Source organism: Diaphorina citri, unplaced genomic scaffold, assembly GCF_000475195.1.
Source record: "Diaphorina citri unplaced genomic scaffold, Diaci psyllid genome assembly version 1.1 scaffold18, whole genome shotgun sequence".
In the NCBI taxonomy this organism is placed as follows: Eukaryota; Metazoa; Arthropoda; class Insecta; order Hemiptera; family Psyllidae; genus Diaphorina; species Diaphorina citri.
The window spans coordinates 285052-308238 of NW_007377456.1; the positions used below are offsets into that span (position 1 = coordinate 285052).

The following is a 23187-nucleotide window of genomic DNA, read 5'->3' on the forward strand; positions in this document are numbered from 1 at the left end:
ATAGGTACACCAGATCTTTCCTCGGCACTCCTTCCTTTAGAATAGAAAAATAAAGGGACTTTGCTATCTTGATCTTCTTAGCAACTTAAATGGGATTTGTTCTGTTCTACACATGAGGTATAGTACTTACAGCTAGCTACTTATAAATCCCTGCTCACTTCCCGCCGTAATACCATACTGCAAGTACTCATTACAATTCGATCTTCCTTCATGCCGTAATACCATACTGCAAGTACTCATTACAATTCGATCTTCCTTCACTACAAGAAAATTGCTTCTCGTCTAAATATTCCGGAGTGTCATACTGCAAGTACTCATTACAATTCGATCTTCCTTCACTACAAGAAAATTGCTTCTCGTCTAAATATTCCGGAGTGTAAAGATCAGACTATTCAATTTCCCCCGTAACACGCTATTTGCTGGGCAACTCGAGAAGTTAACATGCTAGGATTTAATATTCCGGAGTGTAAAGATCAGACTATTCAATTTCCCCCGTAACACGCTATTTGCTGGGCAACTCGAGAAGTTAACATGCTAGGATTTTTTTTGCTCGTTGCTCTGGTAACAAACTAATGAGTTAATTTCGGTTCACACAAAGAACATTGAACGCTCTAATGAGTAATGGACTTGGACAAGGGGTATTGGGGGCACCGGTTTAGGAGAATCCTTCCTTGGTTCTTATGTTCGGCTAAATAAAATTATGGTCAGGTGCCATTTTGTGTCATCTCAGCGTTCATAGTAATAGCACTAATCTAAACATTAGGCTGATGAAAGAAGGACGGAGACTTCTGTAAAATCATCAGATGGGTAAAGGTAAAGAACTTATGGCTAAAGAACTTCAAATTTAAGATTTCTGAAAGGACGAGAATTGATTTTGCTCAGAGCTCATCAAAAGTACAGAACAAACAAATGTAATTTTCTTGCTTTTTTCACAAAGTATTGAATCCTGGGTTGAGTCGTGACGTCAAACTTTACGATTTATCGGTATTATTTAAATCGATTTATCTCGGTATCTAGAAGTCGTAGAAGTTCCGTTAGTCCTTATTTTTCCTGCTCTATGACTTTGAAACATCACCCAAGTAAGCGCAACTGATCTATTTTCCAATCTTTGGTGATATAGGAGCGCGACTGATATTATTTTGCTCAGAGCTCATCAAAAGTACAGAACAAACAAATGTAATTTTCTTGCTTTTTTCACAAAGTATTGAATCCTGGGTTGACCAGAGCTCATCAAAAGTACAGAACAAACAAATGTAATTTTCTTGCTTTTTTCACAAAGTATTGAATCCTGGGTTGAATACTTTTTCATATCATATTAGAGTACTTAAGTACCCATTTCATGTAAGACAGAGAGCTTACACGATATTCCTAAAAAATATTTCTGGTGCTATGTCCACATAAACAAGTACTTATTATCTGCCAACATAAAGAGGGGAAAAAATCGCCCAAATAATTATTCGTTGAAATTTTCTAACCTTGAAGTCTAGGCAACCAAATCATAATTACTTGGTACACGCGTCCAATTAAATTGGTTCGTAATTTGATCCCCTGTGTTTTGTTAATTTGATCTCTTGTTGCCTAGAGTTTGGCATTCATTGAGATTTAATTATACGGTTTCGCTATCGATTGTATCGCATGCTTCTTGAATATCAATGTTCACTTTCGATATAATTTGCCAGATATGTACTTCCCTCCCCGCAAGGAAATCAACCCACCAGACTAAAAAAATAAGGTGGATTTTAGAACTCTAATGAGCAAGAGATTGGAAATGAAGTCTCGAAAAATCGACACCGAAAAGTTGAATCCGTCAAATTCCATCGATATTTCGTTAGTTTGGAACAATATTTCTTCAAGCTATGCAGCTTAGGTATGTCCCACATAGGAGATTGATGGTTCGAGTCCAAGTCAGGACATACAATTTAGCACAGTGTTTTAATCGAGGAACGACATGTGTTGCCAGTTTGGTACTCTAAAATTACCTTTTTTCTCTAAAGGGGAAAAATAAATATCCACATGAATCCGTCAAATTCCATCGATATTTCGTTAGTTTGGAACCATATTTCTTCAAGCTATGCAGCTAGGTACGTCCCACATAGGAGATTGATGGTTCGAGTCCAAGTCAGGACATACAATTTAGCGCAGTGTTTTAATCGAGGAACGACATGTGTTGCCAGTTTGGTACTCTAAAATTACCTTTTTTCTCTAAAGGGGAAAAATAAATATCCACCATATTTCTTCAAGCTATACAGCTAGGTATGTCCCACATAGGAGATTGATGGTTCGAGTCCAAGTCAGGACATACAATTTAGCACAGTGTTTTAATGGAGGAACGACATGTGTTGCCAGTTTGGTAGTCTAAAATTACCTTTTTTTCTCTAAAGGGGAAAAATAAATATCCACATCAGATTAACTGAAACTGTAATCCAGGACTGGGTATCGAACCTGAAGACTTCAGCAAATCCAGCTCAGTAGTAGCTACCTTTCCTTTGCGTGCCAAACCCAGTTAAGCATCAGCAAATATGACTCGCAAGAGTCGTAAGTCTTCTGTTCTGCTAATCAGTGGAAAAAATAGCTTCAACACTCTCTATCTCTGCAATGTATTCAGCTGAATTGGTAGTCGCTAGATAAATTCCTAATGGTGTCTTTACATTGTCCCTGTCCAAAGGTCAGCACGGTTAACAGGCGTCCGTGGGTTCGGTTTAAACACTCTCTATCTCTGCAATGTATTCAGCTGAATCGGTAGTCGCTAGATAAATTCCTAATGGTGTCTTTATACAGGAGAAGTGTCATAGTGTCACGGTTCCTTCAAATCCTAAATCTGAGCCTGTCTCATAATTACAACGATGATGTCTTCATTAGTATTCTTTATAACAGGCGTCCGTGGGTTCGGTTCCAGTCGTGGGATGGATTCTCATTGGTTTGAAAATTGACCATATCAGCAGAAAATAATGGTCTCACTGGACTTATCCTATCTTTCAAAGGGGTTCGAACCCACGACCTAGCGTCCCGCAATCATCTCACCCAGTATGGTCCGACTGACTAATAAAAACATGGCGTCTTAAAGTGCTGTATTGTTCTTTTCTATTATTACTCTTTCTTAGTCTTTCTGGTTTCATTATCCACATGGTTAATTCTTTTTTGCACTCCTCACAAGTTGGGTCTAGAACGTGCTCAATGAATCTGTTACCAGAATGGTCTCACTGGGCTTATCCTATCTTTCAAAGGGGTTCGAACCCACGACCTAGCGTTCCGCAATCATCTCACCCAGTATGGTCCGACTGACTAATAAAAACATTTCGAATATTTTATTTGTTCACTACAGCCTTGATACTTCTCTCAATTAAGAGGTGCAGTAAAATATAGGACATTATGAGCTCAAACTTTTAATTCTTGGAAACCGTGGATTTTCGATTCTTTCGAAGTTTGGACTACATTAGTGGTCCCCAAATATGGACGGACTCCTCCAGTAGGTCCTTCGTCTGTAGTCTGTCCTATTTGAACGTATAGTCTTGTGGGCCACATAAAAATAAGTTGTCCCTAATTCTTCTCTGCATTTAATTTGTGCGAAGTTTGAGTAGCACTGATCCAAGTTATTAGTGGCCCCCAAATATGGACGGACTCTTCCAGTAGGTCCTTCGTCTGTAGTCTGTTCTATTTGAACGTATAGTCTTGTAGGCCACATAAAAATAAGTTGTCCCTAATTCTTCTCTGCATTTAATTTGTGCGAAGTTTGAGTAGCACTGATCCAAGTTATGCTCTTTAGTTCAAACGACTTGTTTTTTGGGTTGAAGTGTCAATAAAATACATACTTTATTTTTATATTTCTGTGATCTTTCTACTTCCTAAGGATTTGGAATCCTCAAGAAGGTACCTAATAATTTTATTTATAATGGCAGATCTGTAGCACCCCCATTATTCTTTTACTTGGAAACCATCTTAACTATCAGAGGAATGAGGATGGGTTTCACTTAATTCCATTTACCTCCCATTGTTAGAATGCGAAATTACTTGGATAATTTCATTTTATTTTATCTTATTAACGGATTTTATGTTGGGTGTGTGAATTGTGGGATGTCAATTGATTTGCTGGAGATTTGGGTTTAAGCTTGAAATAATTGTGAAATGATGTTTCGTAAATGGGTCTGACTCTAAAACGTCTCTTCGCGTCGCGTTGTAAGGGTCTGGTGGTTTTCTTTTATATTCTGATGCCTGAGACTCTTGCCAAATTTCAGCAAATAATCAATCATCAAGCTTTGTAAATAGGAACCCACATTGTCATATTGCGTCGCGTTGTAAGGGTCTGGTGGTTTATATTCTGATGCCTGAGACTCTTGCCAAATTTCAGCAAATAATCAATCATCAAGCTTTGTAAATAGGAACCCACATTGTCATATTTGTTCTACGTCCAAAAAATATAAGTACACAAACAACAAAGTCTTATATCGTCATCAATTGACCAGAATCTCAGATATCTTCCAGGAATCTCTGATATGTTGGGAAACACAGTGCCAAAGCTAAGGCGGGCGAGATTTTCACTAGAATAGAATAAAAGCGTATTCGTGTATTGTCCAAGTACACAAACAACAAAGTCTTATCTCGTCATCAATTGACCAGAATCTCAGATATCTTCCAGAAATCTCTGATATGTTGGGAAACACAGTGCCAAAGCTAAGGCGGGCGAGATTTTCACTAGAATAGAATAAAAGCGTATTCGTGTATTGTGGAGATGTGTTTACCGGGGCCAATATTTATCCTACACTTGAGATTATCAGATAGAGATTAACATAGAGGAGGAATTACAGGGTGTATCAGAATGTGGCGACCACGAAACGAGAGGTGAATTGTACAGGACAGATAAATAATGGGGATATCAATTTTTGGAATAATAAATATGGGTTTGTTGTTGCCAATTTTAGTGTTTGAGGTACCTACATAGTACATACTCGTATTTTTCTTTGCCAATCTTCCAGTCCCCCCTCCAGTTTAATATGGGCTGTCTATCCTTTTCTTTTACCAAGTCTCCAAATTCTATATCGTATAATTATAATTAACCCAATAACTTGTGATTCTTCGGTACTAAAAGTAAATTTTCTTACCAAGTTAGGTGGGTAGTGTTTTTGGTTAATGAAAACGTAAATGTACGCTTGAAGCTTGATTTCCTGATCTGTGCGAGGCATAGGTATGATTCATAGAATAATGTGAGTTATAAATGTTATACCTACTTAATAAATGTTGTAATTTTGATCTGCAGGGACAAATTTCTAAGAACGCTATCGAGCAAACTGAGAATACTTCTTAGTGAAAACGTAAATGTACGCTTGAAGCTTGATTTTCTGATCTGTGCGAGGCATATTACTATAGGTCACTGTGGTACCTAATGATTAAGCCTTCAAAGAGGACATGTGATTCATAGAATAATGTGAGTTATAAATGTTATACCTACTTAAATAAATGTTGTAATTTTGATCTGCAGGGACAAATTTCTAAGAACGGAATCTAACCAAACGCAGCTATTGGGGGAATTAATAAAAATCGAGAAATTTTGAAGATAAAAGTCCCAAGTTCCAACTTATGAGAATATAACATTAGAGCCACCAGAATGACAATAAAAACAAATCGTCCGTTCGGAGATTCTTTTTATTTCACTTAATCGACATTTAATATCAAAAATTAAACCAAAACTGACATGTCCTACGACATAACCTACTGGTAGATCCGTACCAGACAAGATAAACTTGAATGTTCTCTCCGTGAACTGTGGATGGAACTCATCTCTGCTTTCTATTTCAACACGGACTTTGACCTTACAGGTTCTACCACCGCTATCAGTAGATAGCAAGGTGAATGCATACCGACTCCTCGCCTCATAATCAAACACTGCATTGGTTGTAACCAGACCAGTGAGCGCGTACTATCCGTAGACAGCAAGGTGAATGCATACCGACTCCTCGCCTCATAATCAAACACTGCATTGGTCGTGACCAAACCAGTGAGCGCGTCCACACGGAATACGTAGATAGCAAGGTGAATGCATACCGACTCCTCGCCTCATAATCAAACACTGCATTGGTCGTGACCAAACCAGTGAGCGCGTCCACACGGAATAGTTTCCAGGAGTCATCCACATCTGTATAGCCAGACGCTGCTGCTGAGATAATGGAATAGTTCAGTTTACCATAATCTCCCTTGTCCATGTCTGTGGCTCTGGCTGTGAAGACAGAAGATCCGATGGGTTCATTCTCTCCTACAAACTCCAAGTATTCTGTAATAGGGAACTTGGGTGCATTATCATTCTCATCCTGCAGTGTTATCTTCAAGTGTGTAATGGAGGACAGTGGTGAATCTAGAGGGGGCTTGCCTCCGTCCTCTACTTTGAGTATAAGTAGATGTTCAGAGGAGCCAGTGTCGTAGTCTAGAGGTTGTTGTACAGATAGAACACCAGTGAGAGGATCCACAGCCTGTATAGCCAGACGCTGCTGCTGAGATAATGGAATAGTTCCACATGTCCTACGACATAACCTACTGGTAGATCCGTACCAGACAAGATAAACTTGAATGTTCTCTCTGTGAACTGTGGATGGAACTCATCTCTGCTTTCTATTTCAACACGGACTTTGACCTTACAGGTTCTACCACCACTATCAGTAGATAGCAAGGTGAATGCATACCGACTCCTCGCCTCATAATCAAACACTGCATTGGTTGTAACCAGACCAGTGAGCGCGTTTTCATTTTCTCAGTGGGTAAACTAACTCATTTCTTCCAAGTGATTTTTTTTTTTTTTTAACTTTACATGTTTTACTAAATTTCATACCTAGTTCTACCAGAAAATAAACAAGATGGGCTTGCATATTTCCTTCTTAAAGCAGCACATACTCTTTCCTAAATCATTGTTTTTGAACTTTAATGAGGTAAACTATCCCTCTTAGTAGGTTGATTTTCGCAAAAGTATGTAGGTATTTCATTTATTTTTTTCAACTTTTAAATTTTCAGATTTCATCTCCTTCAAGTTCAACAAAACCAAACTCTTCAATATGGGTCAAGAAAGAATCGTCATGGATGTTGTTGCCCTGAACGGCAAAGAAAAGACCACCATGGACATCGTTGCCCTTGGCAAGGAAAAGACCTCCATGGACATCGTTGCTCTTGGCAAGGAAAAGACCGATGGGCTTGCATATTTCCTTCTTTTTATGTGCTGCTCTTTCCTAAATCATTGTTTTTGAACTCTAATGAGGTAAACTATCCCTCTTAGCAGGTTGATTTTCGCAAAAGTATATAGGTATTTAATTTATTTTTTTCAACTTTTAAATTTTCAGATTTCATCTCCTTCAAGTTCAACAAAACCAAACTCTTCAAAATGGGTCAAGAAAGAATCGTCATGGATGTTGTTGCCCTGAACGGCAAAGAAAAGACCACCATGGACATCGTCGCCCTTGGCAAAGAAAAGACCTCCATGGACATCGTTGCTCTTGGCAAAGAAAAGACCTCCATGAACATCGTTGCTCTTGGCAAGGAAAAGACCAACATGAACATCGTTGCTCTTGGCAAGGAAAAGACCCTATATCTGTACACTAGTCCGAAGATATTGACGTATACAATGTAATGTGCATTATACTGAGTCGCGGCATAGAATGCGCTGCAAGATTGGAAGAAAACAACCTCCATGAACATCGTTGTTGTTTAAATTCTGAATGTAAGTGATTTTATTTTTACTTCATATTTTCTACTAAAAATCGTTTATTATTTTAGTATTCAACACTGGTTTGTGGCTGTTTCACATTTGAGTGTCGGCCGTGTACGGTCTTGGCTCAAAAGATTAAAATTTTCAATCGGTCACTGAATTTTTAACTAGAGTCAATAAATGACTTGTGAAAATTGCCAAACTACTTCATATTTCATTACTAAAAATCGTTTATTATTTTAGTATTCAACACTGGTTTGTGGCTGTTTCACATTTGAGTGTTGGCCGTGTGACGGTACGGTCTTGGCTCAAAAGATTAAAATTTTCAATCGGTCACTGAATTTTTAACTAGAGTCAATAAATGACTTGTGAAAATTGCCAAAATCCGTGGCGATGAACGTATGGACATTGGCCGCTTCACTATTCTCCGGTATTGTAATCGGATAGCAGGAACCGGACTTGAATTCCGGCGCGTTATCATTGACATCCAGTATCGTTATGAACACATTGGTTGTATCGTAATCTCCGGACTTGGAGTCAGTCACATGGACCACTAGATTGTATTGGTCCACGGTCTCCCGGTCTAAAGATCGAGCCAGAGTGACAACTCCGGTTTCGGCGTCGATTTTGAACATGTCATCTGCCACACCTGCCGGGATCATGTAGGTGAGGTTGTAGCCTGAAAAATCAGATATCAAGTACATGTGATAAACTGATTGAAAATTGTAAAATAAACATACAAATAAATATATAATTTTATTATTATCATAATCTGATTGATAAGTCTGAAAGATCAGTCCCTAATGGCTGTATTACAAACACTACAGGCGTCCAGTAACATCGCAGTCCATCAGTTGGTTGCTGAATGCTTAGTTTCAATTGAATTTGTATTTTGTACCTGTACAGTGTACCTACAGTAGTGTATTTTGTCCTGGATTGAATTGGAAATTAGAATGTTCTGACTAATGGGGTGGACGGTCTTCTTAAAATGAGATATAAAGTACATGTGATAAAATGATTGAAATTTGTAAAATAAATAAGCATACAAGTAAATATACATATAATTTTATTGTTATCATAATCTGATTGATAATTCTGAAAGATCGGTCCCTAATGGCTGTATTACAAACACTACAAGCGTCCAGTAACATCGCAGTCCAGTTGGTTGCTGAATGCTCAGTTTCAATTGAATTTGTATTTTGTACCTGTACAGTGTACCTACAGTAGTGTGTTTTGTCCTGGATTGAATTGGAAATTAGAATGTTCTGACTAATGGGGTGGACGTTCCTCTTAAAATACTCGAATTCGTTTGATTCTTCCTTTCAATTTTTTCCGAATTCGTTTCGAATTGTTCTGACGTCACTCCAAGAACAAACATCTCGTGAAAGTTCCGAGAGCGAACGAAACAACGGTTTCTGTTTGGTTTGGATTTTATGATTCTCGGAATAAGACATAATAGTTGCAAGAGTTATCAGTAGTCGTAAAAGTGTGCAATAAAGTACATAGCGAGGCCGGTGGTTCACTTGAAGCGAAATGAGCTGCTCTTGTACTAATGAATGTTCGAAAGGACAGGAGTTTAGTGGATTGTCAAAGAATCAAGGTAAGGTGTATGTATGAAGGTAAAATATTTAACAATTTCTGAAAAGGAGATTTTAGTTGGTTTTCGCATCAAACAAATTACAAACCAAGTGTGGATAAATAAGGTGCTAATTCATCATTTAGTTCGTTACATATACGAGTAGGTGAATATGTATGAAGAGCTATTTAATCACTTGGCCATAATTAATCTCCTAATAAGGAGCCAAATTTAGATTCTGAGTCTGAGATACCTAGTTATGGAACATGTCAACAGGAAGAACATAATAATCTCTACTGTGAAATCCTGAAGTCGCAAAGAACACTTGTGATGTTCCCTTTCGGTTGCAATGAACAGGCGACCTTTTAGTACTGAAATGCCGCCTACGATGTATAATAGATAATATTACAACAATTTTTAACAACTGGAATATCCTCTCAATGCTTGGATGGTGAGAGCTGAGAGCTATTACAATATACTCCAAGTCAGAAACGTAATGTAGAGGCATATCTTGTCATAATAAAAACTGCTCTAAACTGCAGCATTACACATTCCAGCGCAACTTTCAAGCTGTTAATGAGCTCTTGGTGAAAAGAGAGTAACAAACAGAATGCCCTGTCTAGCAAGGAACTGAGGAACTGTGTTGTCAATTTCTACTTCATTATCTTCCTAGAAGAAATGAGAAAAATTCCGATATCTATCGAGCAAACTGAGAAAACTTCTTAGTGAAAACGTAAATGTACGCTTGAAGCTTGATTTCCTGATCTGTGCGAGGCATAGGTATGATTCATAGAATAATGTGAGTTATAAATGTTATACCTACTTAATAAATGTTGTAATTTTGATCTGCAGGGACAAATTTCTAAGAACGGAATCTAACCAAACGCAGCTATTGGGGGAATTAGTAAAAATCGAGAAATTTTGAAGATAAAAGTCCCAAGTTCCAACTTATGAGAATATAACATTAGAGCCACCAGAATGACAATAAAAACAAATCGTCCGTTCGGAGATTCTTTTTATTTCACTTAATCGACATTTAATATCAAAAATTAAACCAAAACTAATAAAAATAATGTTTTAATGTGTGTATCGATCTCAAATCTCGTTTTTAGGAAACATGGTTTGGTACCGAAGCTATTGGAAACATGTTTTTTTTTAATATATTAGGTATTATTGAGCTCTGACAAAATCCCAGAATTTTTGGAGTTGGAATATAAGATCTAGGCATAAGTATGGCGGTATCTACATATTTACCTAGGTACATATGTTTAGACATAAAAATAATGTTTTAATGTGTGTATCGATCTCAAATCTCGTTTTTAAGAAACATGGTTTGGTACCGAAGCTATTGGAAACATGTTTTTTTTTTAATATATTAGGTATTATTGAGCTCTGAAAAAATCCCAGAATTTTTGGAGTTGGAATATAAGATCTAGGCATAAGTATGGCGGTATCTACATATTTACCTAGGTACATATGTTTAGAGTGTAAAGGTGGAAGCTACAAGGAAAAGATGAACATAAAGATCTTCTTGAGGGATCTAGCAAGTTTTACCGAAATCGCACTAGCTATTTTTTTGTGGCTCAAAAATAATGTTGTAAAAAGATCCATTAGTGGAGATAACATCTTTCCGATTTCTCATCAGTCAGGAATGCAGCCATTAACAAATGAATTGATCGTAAAAGATATTCATTTACCAAAATGTGCACGGTACAACCAATATTGATAAACTTTGAACAACAAATGGAATTTGGTCAAGAGTCGAAATTTTATGACGACTTTGCATTCTCAAAGCAATTTCTGGCACTACATTAAGCACAAAGGAATTTTACGAGTATGATACAAATTCCTGTGCTTAGGCAAGTATATTTGATTCCAGAATATCAGACCTCACCGTGGGTTTCACACAGTAAATTGTCATGATGATGTTCCTCTTTGGGTACTTGAAAGCAAGTAAAGGAATACTTCAGTATAAACATTGTTACCTACAGTACAGCTAAAATAAAAAATAAATGTACACTTACCATAGGTAGAGGGAGATCTAGCAACAACCTTGATGATATAGGTACCAGGGATAGCATCCTCAGAGACGTAAAAGAATACTTCAGTATAAACATAGTTACCTACAGTACAGCTAAAATGAAAAAATAAATGTACACTTACCATAGGTAGAGGGAGATCTAGCAACAACCTTGATGATATAGGTACCAGGGATAGCATCCTCAGAGACAAGGAATACTTCAGTATAAACATAGTTACCTACAGTACAGCTAAAATAAAAAATAAATGTACACTTACCATAGGTAGAGGGTGATCTAGCAACAACCTTGATGATATAGGTACCAGGGATAGCATCCTCAGAGACATTGGCATGGTAACTTGGGCTGAGGAATGTAGGTAAGCTTGTAGACACAGTTTCCGATAGAATGTTGATGACAAGAGATGAAGACTTGGGAGGAATGCCATGGTCTGAAGCTGTAATGTTGAGAACAGCTCGGAACTTGGACTGATGATCATACTCTGATATAACACGCGCTAGAGATAGGATTCCCTTGTCATGATCCAGATGAAACCTTGCATCTTCATTGCCTCCTGATATAACGTATGTAACACGACCATTGTCACCAGAGTCTTGATCCACTGCTGTCATCTTGGTCACGTGACTCCCTACCCGTGTCTGTTCGCTAACATAGATAAGACTCCCCCTCGTGGGAGATACAAACACGGGGGCATTATCATTCAGATCTTTAACTACAACTCTGGCGGTGAGTGAAGTACTCAGCCTCTCTGATATATTAGCAGCCTGGTCCGTCACTTTCACCACTAGGATAAAACTGGTCAATGTCTCATAGTCCAAGGGTTGCAGGAGGGTGAGGGTGCCTGTCAGATGATCCACACTGAAGTGGTTTCCCTCAGGATATTGCCGGACGAGGCCATAGCGTAGTTCTCCATTAGAACCATCATCAGCATCTGTAGCGGTAAAGTTCCAGATGGTGGATCCCACCAGTGTATCTTCATTGACAGGGATAGTGAGTGGATTCTCTCCCCAGCGAGGTGCATTATCATTGACATCTACAATCTCTATCTTGATAGCCACAGCACTGGACTGAGGGTTACTAGACGTGCTAGTGTCCAGAGCACGTACTTCCAGTTTATACTCAGGACATGTCTCTCGGTCTAACTGACGGGCCACTACTAGGCTACCAGAGCTTTTATCAATGTCAAATGCTCCACTATGATCTGTAGGGGAGAGGGATGTGAGGGAATACATGACATGACCACCACCAGCGCGCCCTGTGGAATCTGTAGACACTACATTGCCTACTGTGAATCCTATGGGGACATCTTCCTTGATCTGAAACAGAGAGGGAACCGAGCAAGGTTACATAGCTATATAAATAGAAATTAGCTCAAGGACTTGTGTAGGAAAAAGAATAAAGACATCAATACTTGAGTTGAAACCGAGCAAGGTTACATAGCTATATAAATAGAAATTAGCTCAAGGACTTGTGTAGGAAAAAGAACAAAGACATCAATACTTGAGTTGTAAAGTTATAATATTTTGCGATGGAATAGACAATTAGACATTTGTACGAGTATGTAGAATGTAGGCACACTGGAAAACTCATAGCCCCAACATCAAATTCATATGTAATTGATTGACAAACTTTCAATTTATCGTCTTGGGAACCTATAGCTTCAAGCTTCGAATTAATAGGGCACCAAATGCCTATGCCTATACTAACAAAACTATGCAGTTAAGTAGACATTATCTGTAGTTATTTAGGTACTTATTGGTATGTAGATAATGGTAGACCTTTGAATTGACACCTCTACGGACATATGATTACATAAACGGAATGAGTGTCAAAAGGTCTGGCAGTTTGTTATTGAATAATAATCATAAATTGAAATTAAGATCAAAATGTTGGTCTCTGAGTTCTAAGAGAGAAGAATGACAATGAATGAGTGTCAAAATGTCTGGCAGTTTGTTATTGAATAATAATCATAAATTGAAATTAAGATCAAAATGTTGGTCTCTGAGTTCTAAGAGAGAAGAATGACAAGACTTGGAGAATAGAAAGTTCCTAGGTATAAGAACCAAACGTTAACAAGTCAACATACATATTACTTCTTTTCCATTTCAATTACTTTTGCATTATAATGTTATGCAGAAATGCATAACGAACAAACTAATTTACACTTAACACCCTTTTTGCAAATAATAAAAAAAAGACAACTTTCACTGAAAAAAAGGTTCCAATGCCAAGCCTCGTTTATTCTATCCCCCTGAGTTCATTACAAGTATTATGCAAATAGTGAGAATACATTATTTGCAATTACTAACATTAAAGAGGTGTTAGTCAATGCCTGAGTTCATTACAAGTATTATGCAAATAGTGAGAATACATTATTTGCAATTACTAACATTAAAGAGGTGTTAGTCAATGCGCGAAGAGGTAATAAACTGAGTCTCGATTATTTATTTACGACTCCGTAGTGGCAACACTGCATCCAAATGGTCGGATTGGAAAATGAGGTCAATATGAAAGTGAATTGCATCACTGATCAGACTTTATAGCAGCTTGAATCGACTTTATGGGAATGTCTATGTACACAAGATTTCCTTTGAATTCATATAGCATAACATGACCTCATGGCATTAGAATCCTGCCTTAATAAGTAGTTACTCAACATCTATGTACACAAGATTTCCTTTGAATTCATATATAGCATAACATGACCTCATGGCATTAGAATCCTGCCTTAATAAGTACCTAGTTACTCAACAGATTGATGGAGCTGACAAAGAGTCTAGTTATCATTATGATTAACATTCAAAAGCTTTTCTGTGATACAATTTGGGACAAACTTCATTGTTCGATAGGTACTTTTTGAACTTGCATCTTGAAACCATGTTTGGTGTGGACGTGAAAATCTGTTTGGGACAAACTTCATTGTTCGATAGGTACTTTTTGAACTTGCATCTTGAAACCATGTTTGGTGTGGACGTGAAAATCTACATATTTAGAGGTTGAATTGAAATTTGAGATAAACCTGCCCATGAAATTCCGAGCACCACGTCTTTTAAATCAACAATAATCAATCTTAGTTACTCAACAGATTGATGGAGCTGACAAAGAGTCTAGTTATCATTATGATTAACATTCAAAAGCTTTTCTGTGATACAATTTGGGACAAACTTCATTGTTCGATAGGTACTTTTTGAACTTGCATCTTGAAACCATGTTTGGTGTGGACGTGAAAATCTACATATTTAGAGGTTGAATTGAAATTTGAGATAAACCTGCCCATGAAATTCCGAGCACGACAAAAAAAGACATCATCATAGACAGTACAATTTGAAAAGATGAAATACCTACCAAAACTCTCGAATGCCCTGACTGCCCTATTTCAATACAATGAAAAATCAATTTGAAATCTAATCTAGTTGAGTTACTGCATCTTCGTCAATAGAGATCAAGCAAGTGGTTTCCTAAAGATCAGCACATTTTATATCCAGTTTTCTATGCGTACAATATTCGAAACTATCAAATGCGAACTATGTATGAGACTGAAGCAACTGCGAACCAAGGTACATGGAACTTTTGCATTATGTCTACATGTCTACCAACCCTAGGACTCCTAGGAGTAGAACTTATGATTGTTACATCAAATCGAAACGATTATATAACTCACATGGCAAGAGACATATCCCATCACCTACTCAAGACTCGAGACCAGAAATTGTTCACTTGTTTGAATCCAGCGAGTCCATTTACATAAACAAGCCAGACTATGCAACTTTTACTTGACATAATAAAATACAGAACAAACATAGTGTACAAGTAAAAAAATATGCTGAAATAATTACAACATTAGGACACACAGAGTGAGCGAGAATAAAAATAGTAATGAAACTTTCTATCCTGAGCCTCTTCATCCCATTGCCAATCTCTATCTGGATGTAAATGCACAACAAGTTGTGGAAGATACACAACAAGTATGCCTGGATGTAGTATATCTAGCTTCAAATACACGAGTAATAAACGGTGATATTTAGAGAGAAGAAGAAGACCAAACAACGTTGGGAGAGATGGATACCAAAACAACACGGGGAAAGGACAGTTTCATTCCGACCCGTTGCAAAAGTAGACCAAACAACGTTGGGAGAGATGGATACCAAAACAACATGGGGAAAGGACAGTTTCATTCCGACCCGTTGCAAAAGTAGAGCTCTAGATATATCACACCAAGACGGACTAAGATTACAGCAAAGACAATGAAAATCTACATATTTAGAGGTTGAATTGAAATTTGAGATAAACCTGCCCATGAAATTCCGAGCACAACGTCTTTTAAATCAACAATAATCAATCTTATTCCATATCTACTAAATTGCTGCTTACAGCAAAACCCTCGCACATCACACCGACAAACCTGTGATACAATATGGGACAAACTTCATTGTTCGATAGGTACTTTTTTGAACTTGCATCTTGAAACCATGTTTGGTGTGGACGTGAAAATCTACATATATTTAGAGGTTGAATTGAAATTTGAGATAAACCTGCCCATGAAATTCCGAGCACCACGTCTTTTAAATCAACAATAATCAATCTTATTCCATATCTACTAAATTGCTGCTTACAGCAAAACCCTCGCACATCACACCGACAAAAAATAAGTGGACACGAGGAAATAGATTAAGTTTTTTTTTTTGAAACTTAAATTAATTGATCAAACAGTAAAACGAGACAAAAAACCTCAAACAATTAAGAAAAGGGAGACAGAAAAAAAAGAGCTTTGAAACGTGTGAATGTCGTGATTATGAAAATAGAGAGAGACAAAACCGGTTGTCAGATTTTTTTTTTTTTTTTTGAAACTTAAATTAATTGATCAAACAGTAAAACGAGACAAAAAACCTCAAACAATTAAGAATTAAGAAAAGGGAGACAGAAAAAAAAGAGCTTTGAAACGTGTGAATGTCGTGATTATGAAAATAGAGAGAGACAAAACCGGTTGTCAGATGCCAATGTGCACCACTCACAATTAGGAGAGAGAGAGAGAGAGAGATCTGACAAGCATGTGATCAATCTGGTGTGGCAGAACCAAATACTGAAGACTTGAGAACCAAGTACATACTTTACGGCCAAATGCTGAAAAGACATGAGATACAGAAGGGGTAAAAGTATAAAGGACATTCTACAAACTAACGTAGAACTAATCTGACAAGCATGTGATCAATCTGGTGTGGCAGAACCAAATACTGAAGACTTGAGAACCAAGTACATACTTTACGGGCAAATGCTGAAAAGACATGAGATACATAAGGGGTAAAAGTATAAAGGACATTCTACAAACTAACGTAGTAGAACTAACTTTGACAAAAAGAGACATCATAGACAGTACAATTTGAAAAGATGAAATACCTACCAAAACTCTCGAATGCCCTGACTGCCCTATATCAATACAATGAAAAATCAATTTGAAAATTTGAAATCTAATCTAGTTGAGTTACTGCATCTTCGTCAATAGAGATCAAGCAAGTGGTTTCCTAAAGATCAGCACATTTTATATCTGATTAATCTGGTGTGGCAGAACCAAATACTGAAGACTTGAGAACCAAGTACATACTTTACGGGCAAATGCTGAAAAGACATGAGATACATAAGGGGTAAAAGTATAAAGGACATTCTACAAACTAACGTAGAACTAACTTTGACAAAAAAAGACATCATCATAGACAGTACAATTTGAAAAGATGAAATACCTACCAAAACTCTCGAATGCCCTGACTGCCCTATTTCAATACAATGAAAAATCAATTTGAAATCTAATCTAGTTGAGTTACTGCATCTTCGTCAATAGAGATCAAGCAAGTGGTTTCCTAAAGATCAGCACATTTTATATCACACACCCAACATAAAATCCGTTAATAAGATAAAATAAAATGAAATTATCCAAGTAATTTCGCATTCTAACAATGGGAGGTAAATGGCCTACTATTTCTTGGTAAGTCCGAGTTTTATATTCTGATATTCTCTCGTTCACTGGGTTCGACTAAAAAGTAAATCCGCGGAGATGCAAGATAATTTCTTAGACATTCCTGTGTCTCCTACTCAGGATAATTAACATCCCATCAGGTAATCACCTAGCAGCAAGATCTTCATGACCTAGGCTAATGTCTATCCTTTTCTTTTACCAAGTCTCCAAATTCTATATCGGCTTTACTCGTATAATTTTAATTAACCCAATAACTTGTGATTCTTCGGTACTAAAAGTAAATTTTCTTACCAAGTTAGGTGGGTAGTGTTTTTGGGGTGACCTGGTTTATCCTTTTCTTTTACCAAGTCTTCAAATTCTATATCGGCTTTACTCGTATAATTATAATTAACCCAATAACTTGTGATTCTTCGGTACTAAAAGTAAATTTTCTTACCAAGTTAGGTGGGTAGTGTTTTTGGGGTGACCTGGTATACAGTCAGGTGTGTCACGTCTAGAAAGATGAAAAGGTACCGGGTGTCTGGCGGGGTCTGTTGTCACAATGAAGACATCTCAACATATCCTGACACAACCAGCCCCATGAGAACTGTTTGCTTTGATAATGGTATTGATGTGAGAACAGGAACACATTCAAATCTCACCACACGCGTATTCTTGAATTATTTCTGCTTATTTCCACAATGCCACCGCCACATAGTTGAATTTACTTGTTTTTGTTTGTCTTTGCATTTTTTCTCCAAATAATGAAGCGAGCTTTGTATTAGGAGTAATTATTCGTGTCTGGGATCTGCGCCCCAGTGGTGTAGCTGAACAAACAAACCAATAGAAAAGAGGGGAAAAAATAGCTTGCTGGTTTTCCTAAATTCCACGAAGAATTTTGGATTAACTCAATTATAAATGAGTAATTATTATTTGCTCCTGAAGAGTTCACATACGTGTATCAGGTTTTCACGTTGTTCTGCTCAACGCCTTTCGAAGTATCATCATGATTAAACGGTCACATGACACACAATTGCCTATACTGTTCATGGTGAGACTTAGTAAATAATTCTACATATCATTCACTTCGTATATATTCATTTTATGTATTTCAGCATTGTTGGGGTCCTCAGTACTGGTCCTGAGCCCCAGTAGTATTTCCCATACTTTCTCAAAAAGAACGGTCACATGATCACATGATACACAATTGCCTATACTGTTCATGGTGAGACTTAGTAAATAATTCTACATATCATTCACTTCTTATATTTATATTCATTTTATGTATTTCAGTACTGTTGGGGTCCTGGGCCCCAGTAGTATTTCCCATACTTTCTCAAAAATTCCCGAAACATATCCATCATGATTTTATCTAGTGTCTCTAGCTCATTCCAGTTCACATTTAAACGGTCACATGATCACATGATACACAATTGCCTATACTGTTCATGGTGAGACTTAGTAAATAATTCTACATATCATTCACTTCTTATATATTCATTTTATGTATTTCAGTACTGTTGGGGTCCTGGGCCCCAGTAGTATTTCCCATACTTTCTCAAAAATTCCCGAAACATATCCATTGTTGGGGTCCTCAGTACTGGTCCTGAGCCCCAGTAGTATTTCCCATACTTTCTCAAAAATTCCCGAAACATATCCCATACGTCTTCAAAATTTTCAAAATCTAACAAAACCCCCCCGTTCTGTTCCCAGGTGAAATCAGCACCCGCGAGCCTCTGGACCGCGAGGCCCGCAGTTCTCACGAGCTAGTAGCCGAGGCCCGGGACCAAGGTAGTCCCCCGCGCAGCAGTCGCGTCGCCGTGAAAATCTCTGTGACAGACGTCAACGATAATGCCCCGGAGCTAGTCGATCCTCAGGAGGACGTAATTTCCGTGCGGGAAGAACAACCGCCGGGCACGGAGGTGGTGCGGGCGAGAGCCGTGGATAAGGATGACGGAAGCAATGCCACCATCTCGTACTCTATCTTGAAAGGTAAGTTGATTCTGGAATTCAGAGAGTTGGGGATTACTAATCTGAGGCAATGTGGGGTTAAGAGTTAAATCCGGGTCAACCTTCCCTTGTTAACCCAAGCGCAATTCCTTTTCAATCCGAGTTTGTAAGCCTTTAACTTGACAATCAAGTTCAGGGCACAAAAAGTCCAAAGGGTCTGAGGTGTAAGGCAACCTTAAACTTGAGGGAAATGCTGACACTTTTGTAGATCAGATTTAATTGGTTCTGTTCGTTATTTCTTTCTAAACTTGAGGGAAATGCTGACACTTTTGTAGATCAGATTTAATTGGTTCTGTTCGTTATTTCTTTCCAACCTTGAGGGAAATGCTGACACTTTTGTAGATCAGATTTAATTGGTTCTGTTCGTTATTTTTTTCAAGAGACAACAGTACTGCCGTGCTAAGCGAAAACGCCGTATGTCAAAAAACCCTACTTTCGGAAAATCGAGTTCAAAGGTTTCAATCTATACCGCGAACATACGTTTTTGACATACGGCAAAACGTTTTAGTGTGGTTTTTAAGGGGTTTAGGATAAAGAAAAAATTTAGGATCATAGGAACCATATTTCTTTCAAGAGACAACAGTACTGCCGTGCTAAGCGAAAACGCCGTATGTCAAAAAACCCTACTTTCGGGAAATCGAGTTCAAAGATTTCAATCTATACCGCAAACATACGTTTTTGACATACGGCAAAACGTTTTAGTGTGGTTTTTAAGGGGTTTAGGATAAAGAAAAAATTTAGGATCATAGGAACCATTTGACACCAAAAACCAAAAATCGATTGTTTTGACATACGGCGTTTTCGCTTAGCACGGCAGCGTAGGTATTCCAGAGAGAAATCTATTCAATTTGAAATCTCAGATTGTAGAATTCCTGTATGAATCCTCTTCCTCATACTTATTATACGTGTTTCCAATAGTGAAATATGCCTCGTCTTTAATTTTATTCACACAAAAAGTCAGTCCTCTCTAATATTTCAATATTGAACCTCGCTGTTGAGCTGAAACCAAATTTTAGGAATTCTACAAAGTTGTGAGCCATTGTTTTTGGTCTTTACTAAATAACCCTTACTTGATCTCAGCACAGCTCCATGTCTTCAAGTATTTGATTTTTTTTTTTTTTTTCTGGAACAGGCATATTTTTTTAACATTCTTCCATACTGATTGGAATAATGGCACGATAATTCTAAGAACTCCTAGACTCAACAAGGGCTAATATTAAAACAATAATATCGGAACAGGCATATTTTTTCAACATTCTTCCATACTGATTGGAATAATGGCACGATAATTCTAAGAACTCCTAGACTCAACAAGGGCTAATATTAAAACAATATTATCTGTCTAGTTTTATGTTTGGCATTCGAAGTTATTTGAAGAAAAAACTTTAAGAACTCAATTTTCGACTGAAATTCTCGAGACCGTGAATCACGTTGTTTTTAGCACTAAAAGACAAAAACACGGACTCAAGCTAGAGCTCGGAAATTTTGATCTAATGAAGAAATGGAGTAGTGTTTGATATAATGTCAATTGTACCACTGGTGTAATAACTATGTACCTTATTTAGAATTTTACACTGTTCAACTTTTGTCCCATTATTTCGCTGAACACCATTTTCGTTGTTTATTAATTTCGTTCGTTTTCAGGTCGCGATACAGACGGTTACGGCGTTTTCACCATTGATCCGATTTCCGGTGTGATCCGAACCAAATCCGTTCTGGATGTTTTCAGGTCGCGATACAGACGGTTACGGCGTTTTCACCATTGATCCGATTTCCGGTGTGATCCGAACCAAATCCGTTCTGGATCACGAGGACAGATCGATCTATCGGATAGCGGTGGCTGCTACGGACAACGGGTTTCCATCCCGTCAGACGGTTCGACTACTCCGTGTTGAAGTTCTGGATTTAAACGACAACCGACCAACCTTCACCAGCTCAAGTCTCCTGTTCAAGGTAAGATTTGACCATGTTCGTTGAATGTGTTAGATACCTTTGTATTTGATACTCGTATATACCTATAATTTACCTTCGTAGCGCGTGCACTAGGTTTTGAGAGGGGGAATTTTGCTGGCGGTGTTATCATTCAAACCTAGCCATATTCAAATGAGAAATGAATGAAAGATTCCCAGCCCAGATATTTCGAATTGATAACGACAACAACTGTGATATCTGTGGAGTTTTCACTCTCCTCAGGTACTTTATGTTCTGTGTGGTAACGTGCAGCTAGTGAGGTGGCTAGAGGCCAAGTTCTGCTTTATCACATCGAACCTGTGTCAGGAAACCATTAGTCGTAGGATGTGAACTGAGATGCGTTCACATCTCGTTAGAATTGTTTCGGATTAGTCAAAACTTTCTATTTTATTGTTCCTATTACATTATTTCTCATTATTATCTTTATGAGTTCTAGCCAATTGGAGCTTGTGAATCTGGTACTCGAAAAAATATAGAGAATCTCTTTTGAGTTGACGATCGCGAAATGGGAGTTTGGACGGAATGGTTGTGAATATGAAAACTTTCTAGATACTTTCATCTTCTTATTATTTATTCTGGACTACCCAGGTACCTAATTATTTGCTGTCTTTGCTGTAATCTTAGTCCGTCTTGGTGTGATATATCTAGAGCTCTACTTTTGCAACGGGTCGGAAAAGTTGACGATCGCGAAATGGGAGTTTGGACGGAATGGTTGTGAATATGAAAACTTTCTAGATACTTTCATCTTCTTATTATTTATTCCTGACTACCCAGGTAGGTACCTAATTATTTGCTGTCTTTGCTGTAATCTTAGTCCGTCTTGGTGTGATATATCTAGAGCTCTACTTTTGCAACGGGTCGGAACAGTGGTCCCCAAATATGGACGGACTCCTCCAGTAGGTCCTTCGTCTGTAGTCTGTTCTATTTGAACGTCTCGTCTTGTGGGCCACATAAAAATAAGTTGTCCCTAATTCTTCTCTGCATTTAATTTGTGCGAAGTTTGAGTAGCACTGATCCAAGTTATTGCAAATAATAAAAAAAAGACAACTTTCACTGAAAAAAAGGTTCCAATGCCAAGCCTCGTTTATTATATCCCCCTGAGTTCATCAGGGTATTAATGATAAGCTATACCAAACTACTTAGTCACTGTGGACACCAAGACATCATTGTTGTCCTACAAAAATCATACCCATTGATTTCAAAGGAACCGTGGGATAGGTACATATTGTTCTCAACATAGTAATCTAACCCAGTTCAACCCATAATATCAACCTTAACATCAATGGGTTTGCATCAGTCATGATCAGTCGCAGCTCGCAGGTATTGATTATTTTGTCATTCGAAATGACTTTATGATACTTTCAAAATGTTTATATCCCCCTAGCTACGTGATTATTAAGGTTCAAAACATGGTTTATTGTAGCCATAAAAATATGGACAACTATAATAAACCAAAACCTTCCAAATATTTGTAACTTTTATGAGGGTTATATATGTTTGCCCAGTCTTACATGTGAATTAAGAAGGGGGAAAATCAAATATTTACCGTACTCATAAAAGTGAGTACATTTTGGGCAAAAAAATCCTTGGGGTTTTACGGGTTTGCTGCTATCTTTTTAGAGTTCTAGAATCTAGAGATGTAGAGTGTAGACTATGTGTTAATGTTCTTTTACGTCGGGGTCGCTTTATGTGAATTAAGAAGGGGAAAAATCAAATATTTACCGTACTCATAAAAGTGAGTACATTTTGGGCAAAAAAAATCCTTGGGGTTTTAGGGGTTTGCTGCTATCTTTTTAGAGTTCTAGAATCTAGAGATGTAGAGTGTAGACTATGTGTTAATGTTCTTTTACGTCGGGGTCGCTTGAAAGAAAAAGAAATCATTTGCTTTCAACTGTACCGCTCCTTTTGTGTCTTGTGTTCTAGTCATTAATTCTTTTCAGGTTGATTATTTTTAAAAAAAATG

At 37.6% G+C, this 23187-nt stretch overlaps 1 protein-coding gene across 1 annotated transcript in view; it reads right to left on the reverse strand.

The window, feature by feature from the left end:
- Positions 1 to 12643, reverse strand: part of LOC103507959 (protein dachsous) — a 31375-nt gene extending 18732 nt beyond the window's left edge. Inside the window, exons 1-5 of the mRNA XM_026822576.1 lie at positions 11556 to 12643; positions 8048 to 8360; positions 7340 to 7502; positions 5988 to 6479; positions 5704 to 5911 (exon numbers count right to left, since the gene is read on the reverse strand). Of these exons, the coding sequence (XP_026678377.1) occupies positions 5704 to 5911; positions 5988 to 6479; positions 7340 to 7502; positions 8048 to 8360; positions 11556 to 12528 (2149 nt within the window). The 5' untranslated portion in view covers positions 12529 to 12643. The remainder of the gene's footprint in view (positions 1 to 5703; positions 5912 to 5987; positions 6480 to 7339; positions 7503 to 8047; positions 8361 to 11555) is intronic.
- Between the last annotated feature and the right edge of the window lie 10544 nt (positions 12644 to 23187).